The 6,123-nt window shown below is 55.9% G+C and overlaps 1 protein-coding gene across 1 annotated transcript; it reads right to left on the bottom strand.

The window, feature by feature from the left end:
* Positions 1-2,371: 2,371 nt before the first annotated feature.
* Positions 2,372-4,832, bottom strand: SLITRK1 (SLIT and NTRK like family member 1). The gene has a single exon (XM_015421951.1). It carries the CDS (start codon positions 4,761-4,763, stop codon positions 2,688-2,690), a length of 2,076 nt encoding a protein of 691 aa, XP_015277437.1. The 5' UTR covers positions 4,764-4,832; the 3' UTR covers positions 2,372-2,687.
* Between the last annotated feature and the right edge of the window lie 1,291 nt (positions 4,833-6,123).

The following is a 6,123-nucleotide window of genomic DNA, read 5'->3' as shown; positions in this document are numbered from 1 at the left end:
TTCAATGGGGCTTACTTCCAGGAAAATATTCTTACAATGACACCGTTTTGCATTGGGTGAGGTGCTTAGGAGTGTTTTGCCTCTTTTTTTTGATGGCCCAAACAATGTTTTGTTTTTAATTAAACCCCTTGAACTCACTGAAAATGGGGGGGAAATGGTGATGGTTCACTTTAAGTAGGCATTCTTTGTACAAAGCAGCAAGTACTTGTATTAGTATCATTACGAAGTTATACAAACAATAGGAAACACTGCAGGGCAGGTGGAGGAAGCCACCCCCCCATGCTCTCTCTGTATCATTCTACAGTGCGGATCCTGTAAAAACTGGTTTTTGATGTAGGGTCCCTGCTCGCTCGCTCGCTCGCTCGCTCCTAACTACCTGTGCTCCAAAAAACAAACAAACAAAAAAAACACGAGCTTAAAAAAAAAAAATCTCATCCCCATCTTTTTTTTTGGGGGGGTCCCCTCTTGAAAGGGGCTCTCCGCCTGCGGAAAGCCAGAGAAGCAACGTGACTCGAAAGATCTTTCTTTCCTCCATCGGGAGTTCAGCTGGGAGGCTGCAGCTGAGTCGCAGCGGGGGCTGCCTGGCCATGCATTCTCTGCTTTAAGGAGCTCGGGAAATCAGAAGGCCATCGGGGTGGAAAGCAACAAGAGGGATTTATTTCCCAAGTCTCCCTTCCCCTGCGGGGGGGGGGGAGGGCTGGGGGGGGTCAGGAAATTCCCCCTCCGCTAATTAGCTGCCCCCCTCGCGCCTCCCTCCCAGCTGCCGGAGCCCCAATCGGCACCGCCGGCCTGCCTGGCGCGCTGTCAATCATCGCCTTTCAGAGCGGCGTTACCCAATGGAGGGCCGCCTCCCCGCATTCGCCAGCGCGATCGGAGGCAGTGTCGGCGCGATCCAATTCCCACCCACCTCCCCTCTAGTCTATCTGCAGTGAGCAGCCGGGGCTGCAGAGGCAAACGGCGGCGGCGTCCCCGGGTTTATAAGAGGGGGGAAAAGGGGACTTCAGTGCTGCATTCAAAGCAACAAAAAAAAAAGGGGGGGAGGGGGAACCACCAGCGGCGCGGACTGAAATTAACACGGTTTAAAAAGCAAAAGGGAGAGACGCTCGGATGGGGCGGGAAGCCAAAAGCGGGGGGTTTCTCCGCCCCCGCCACACACACACACACCCCGCTGAGAAAGTGACGCTGGGGAAGAAATGCCGAAGGACCCAAGCTTTGAAAACATTTTCACTTTAATACTGAAAAAATATGCCATTATAAAATCCTCGAATAGAATTACTGAAGTCTCGCTTGCTTCCCCCCTCCCCTCCCCTCCCCTCCCCAAGCTCGGATTTCCTCCAGTTTGATCTTTTTTTTTCAAAGTGTGTGATGTTCGAAAGCACAAAAGGAAAAGGAAATAATCATTTGGGCAGCTTAAGCACTCGAGTGGCGCTAACGAATCATGCCAAAAACTGTTCCGAATTTTTTTTTTTTAAGCCTCCAATCTTTTAACATTTTTTAAACCGCCAAGGGTATTTTTTTTAACATTCAGATGGAAAAAAGCATTTTTGGAGATGTCCTCTTCCAAAGGAAACTCAAAATAACCAGAAGCAAACTGACCCCCGCCTCCCTCCCCCCCCAAACAGAGAGAAAACTCGCCCGACAAAGTAATCCCCCCATCCCGAAACGCAAAACCTGAACCCATGAGACTATAGCCATGCAAACATGTCTTAAATAAAAATCTTTACATTTTTTTTTTGTTTCGTTTGTCCCTCGTTTGTTTTCACAGTAAAAGGACGATCTCTACTGCCTATCAATCACACAAAAATAATGGCGAAATGGCACTTTTTTATTCTTAGTATACTGTATTTTTTTTTTTTTTTTGTATATAGAAAGTTTGATACGATGGAACTTATCAGGTAAGAGGAAGGACGAGGTGAACTGGACGCTGCTTCCGTTGGGGCCGGAGCGTCCCTGCGTGGTTTGTATCCATGCGAGCCATGCAGCAACTTGGGCTGGTTAGTTTCCGTGTAGGGGGGGGGGCGGGGGGCAGGGAGGGTCGTCTGAAATCAGAGTCGTTTATTTACATTACATTCATGCCTTCGTGCAACTGGACGCTCCCGCTCGGGTCGCCGCGGGGAGGTCACCGCTAGGGGGAGCCCCCGCACACAGAGCCAAATAAATCCACACGGCCTTGGGGGTCCCTCCCCTCCCGCAAGAGCGAATTCCTTTTTTTTCCCCCTCTCCTTTCTGTCCCGCCCCTCAAGCTGAGCCATCCCAGACTCTCAGTTTCAATCCTTGGTTCTTTTTTGTGTCTCCCCCACACCATGAGCTGTGCGCAGTTGCACCAAGTACAGCTTCAGGGGTGGTTGTTGTTGGGTTTTTTTTTGGGGGGGATGTGGGGGCTAGACGGGAAACGAAATTAAATTAAATGAAGAGCAAGCCACTCCTCCGTTAGATCCCAGTTTGGGTGAGCAGCGGGCCGGTGCGATTCACCAGAAGGTAGCTTTGAAGAGGGCCCAGCTCCCGTCCCTCGTTGTGGTCCATTCACATCAGCGGACGAGACGGCAATGTACAGATTTCAAGAAAAGGGAGCTGGAACCACCGGAGGGGAAGTGGCAGCTGCCGGCTGCCGAAGTGGAACTGATTGCCCGTACGTGATTGGTTTCCCTTGACTATTCATTTTTGTAGTTTCCCCCCAGTGTGGCGTCTCAGTCTGATATGGAGTGGGAACCACAGTCATACACCCTATGGGCTCCATCTGCACTGTACGGTCCATTGTGCCAGTAGGAGGAGTCGCAGACTGTCTGTAAAGAGTTGATCTCCGAGGCGGAGGAGTTGGCATCCCTCCTCTTGGAGCGCTTCCTGTTCCTCAGGATGAAGACCAGCATGCCAACCACCGTGAAGGCAGAGGTGACGAAGACCAGCAGCAGGCCAGGCACCAGCACCGAGATGGAGACCCTGCTGGTCTCCAGGTAGGAGTTGGAATGAGTCCCGGTCTCGGCCAGCCCCGTGCTGTTCTTATGGGCGGGGGTCAAGGTGGGCATGACTTTGAGCTGAGGGCAAATGGCCTCGTTGGAGAGGGACTCGAAGTCCTCCTTGAAAAACTCCTCGGGAGTCTCGCACCTCAGGTCGCTCATCATCACCTTGGGCCTCAGCATCTCCACCCACTGCTTGAAGGGGACGATGGGGCACTTGCAGTCCCAGGGGTTGTCGTGTAAGTCTATTTGGGTGATGGAGGTGAGCTGGTCCAGCACACCCGCCACTGGCAGGTAGAGGAAGTAGTTGTTGTGGATGCTGAGCTTGGAGAGGGAGACCCCGGCAAAGACGTCGACCGGGAGGGACCTCAGCAGGTTGTTGTTCAAGATGAGGACCCTCAGCTTGGGCATGGCGTTAAAAGTGCCCGGCGTGATGAGTTGGATGACGTTGAATTCCATGTTCAGGTACTCGAGGTTCTGCAGGCCGTTGAACTTCTCCCGCGAGAGAATGTCCAAGTAGTTGTTGTCCATGTACAGCCACACCAGCTCCAGGAGGTTCTTGAAGGTGTTGTTCTCCATGGTGGCGATGTTGTTGTTGCCCAAGTCCAACAGGTTGAGCTTCCGGTAATCCACAAAGTGCGACTTCCGAATGGTGTGGATCTTGTTGCCCCTCAGGAAGAGCTCGTGCACGTTGGACGGCTTGGGCTTCAGGTCCATCAAGCTGCTCACGTTGCCGTCGTTGCAGTTCACCTTGAAGCCCCCTGGGATCTGGTGGCAGGTGCAGGTGGCCGGGCAAGGGGTGCTGCTGGAGGACTTGCCTCTGACGGCCAGGGTCGAGCCTGCGACGGTGGGCCGGGTCTTGATCTGCCAGTTGACCGGGATCTTGGTGCCCCCGTGAGGCGCGGAGCCCGGCGTAGCCAGGTCTTCCCGGCCGTGGACCTTGAAAGGGGTTGGGATGGGGCCGGGGTCGAACGTGTCCTCTTCCGCGGGGGGAGCGGCCAGGCTGGAGTCCACTCGGTTCTTTCTACACAGCTCTTGCTCGGTGGTCTCGTTCAGGTCCTTGCCCTGCAGCCGGGTGGGGGCCTCGCAGATGACCCGGCCGATCAAGGCGTTCTTGGGGATGTTCTCCAGCCATTCCTTCAGGGAGAGGAGGTCGCACGTGCAGTCCCAAGGGTTGTCCTCCAGCAGGATCTCGGCGATGCCCGGGATCTGCTCCAGGACGTCCTCGTAAGGCAAGGTTTTCAGGCGGTTGCCCCGCAGGTCCAGGTGGGTGATGGGCACGTACTGGAACACGTTGGCCGGCAGGATGCTGATGAGGTTGTCGTTCAGGATCAGCACCTCCAGCTTGTTCAAGTCCCGGAAGGCCCCCGGGTCGATGTCCCTCAGCAGATTGAAGTCCGCCTGGAGGTACTCCAGGTCGTCCAGCCCCAGGAAGGTCTGCTTGCGGAAGGACTTGATCTTGTTGTTGTTGATGTGCAGCCGCTTGACCAGCTGCAGCCCCAGGAAAGCCCCCGGCACGATCTCGTGCAAGCCGTTGTTCTCCATGTGCAGGCTGACCGCATTGTAAAAGTTCGCAAACTCATTGGGGAAAAGGCGAGTGAGGGAATTGCCGTGGAGGAACAAATGGTAGAACTGCGAGGTGGGGGCCGAGAAGCGCTGCAGGCTGGTGAAGCCCTTCTTCTCGCAGTCGACGTGCAGGTCGCCCTCGACCTCGGTGCACGAGCAGATCTTCTCCTTGCAAACGTCCCCTGTAACATTCCCGGCGGCGAAACAAAGAGACGTCTCCAGTAGCAGGATCCAAAGCAGCATTTTTACACCCAGCGACTCATCCCCGGACTGGAGCAGACGGAGTAACGGCGAGGCGAATCCCCTCCCTCGCGCCGGAGCCCGGTCAAGTTCCTTCCAGGCATGGAATGTCCGAACCGTCGCCAAAAAGGAGGAGGGGGAGGGGGGAAATCCCCCAACAAAGAGAGAGAGAGAGCGTGTTCGGTAGGGAGATATGAAAATTGGGGGGGGGGAGGCGCTGTCTGGTCTCCTTTTTAGCCCTCTCTACTCCCACAAAAGACTGCACCAGCTCGGACTCCGGTCAAAAAATCATATCCACAAAACTATCCAGGCACGTAGCCGCCTCGAGCTCGCTAGGAATCAGCCAGGGCAGCGGGAGCAGCCGCCGCATCTGCGGGCGAGCGGCGGGGCTGGGAGCGCAGCGGGGGGAGAGGCGAGCTGGCCGGCTGCATGGCTCGGCTGCGGACTGACCTTGCCGGGGTTTCTCGCTCGCGCCCAGCCGGCCTCCGGAATGGCTGTCGTGGCCGCCGCCGCCGCCTGCCCAGGAGGAGACCCCCTGCTGGGTGCTGTCCAGTCCCCCTTGGTGCTGAAATCACGCCCAGTCCAACGCCCGGCCGCCGAACCAATGGCGCGGCGAAAATTCTGCAATCGCGGCGTTTTCCGGTCTGTCCATGGCTCCCCTTACCGCGTTGCCTCGCGTCTCTCGCTCGCTCTCTCCGTCTCTCTCTGCCTCTGCCTCTCGTTCCTTCCTCCTCTCGTCCCCTCTTCTCTCTCTCTCTCTTCTTGTCTTCCCTCCTCCTCCCGTCTTCCGAGCTGCACACTTACTCACTCATTCACGCGCCGAAGGCAGGAGTTGCCAAAAGGTTCTGCTCTCTCCAGCCTTGTGCACTCCGAAAAGATCTGACACCCTCTGCTGAGCCGCAGTGGCAAAAATCCATCTGCTGAGGGAATGCTGGAGAAAGGGGGGGGGGTTGGTTTACGGGTGGGGAGAGAGAGAGAGCGAAAGAAATCAATCCAGGTCCAGGGCGAGCGTTAAAGAAAGATCGGCTCCTCGGCCGTCATCTGCGTAAGGGCTCCCTCTCTCCTAAATGGATTCTTTCATCGCTGGCGCTTAAAGAATGGGGGAAAGTTGAACGTTGCCTGCCTGCCTGCCTGCCTCCGCAGCTCCTCGTTCCACGCAGGGCGATCACACCTGGCGCGAAGTTCAGGCAAGGGGGAGTCGCCTTTCGCGAGCCCAGCGTGGCTTGGCTCGAATTAGTGTCAGGGTGTCAAGCGACTAGCGATCGGAGGTAATTATACCGCACGCCATTTTTTTCAACGTATCGCTTCCTCCCACCCTGCGGTAGCGCGGTTGTCACGCTGCGTTTGGCGTCTCCCCGGCGTC

Source organism: Gekko japonicus, unplaced genomic scaffold, assembly GCF_001447785.1.
Source record: "Gekko japonicus isolate JY-2015 unplaced genomic scaffold, Gekko_japonicus_V1.1 scaffold871, whole genome shotgun sequence".
Lineage (NCBI taxonomy): Eukaryota > Metazoa > Chordata > Lepidosauria > Squamata > Gekkonidae > Gekko > Gekko japonicus.
Note: the sequence above shows the minus strand (reverse complement) of the source record. Positions and strands in the feature narration are given on the sequence as shown.

What these genes read in the sequence shown, in the direction of transcription:
- SLITRK1 (XM_015421951.1), bottom strand. Translation starts at nt 4,763, where the DNA reads ATGCTGCTTTGGATCCTGCTACTGGAGACGTCTCTTTGTTTCGCCGCC.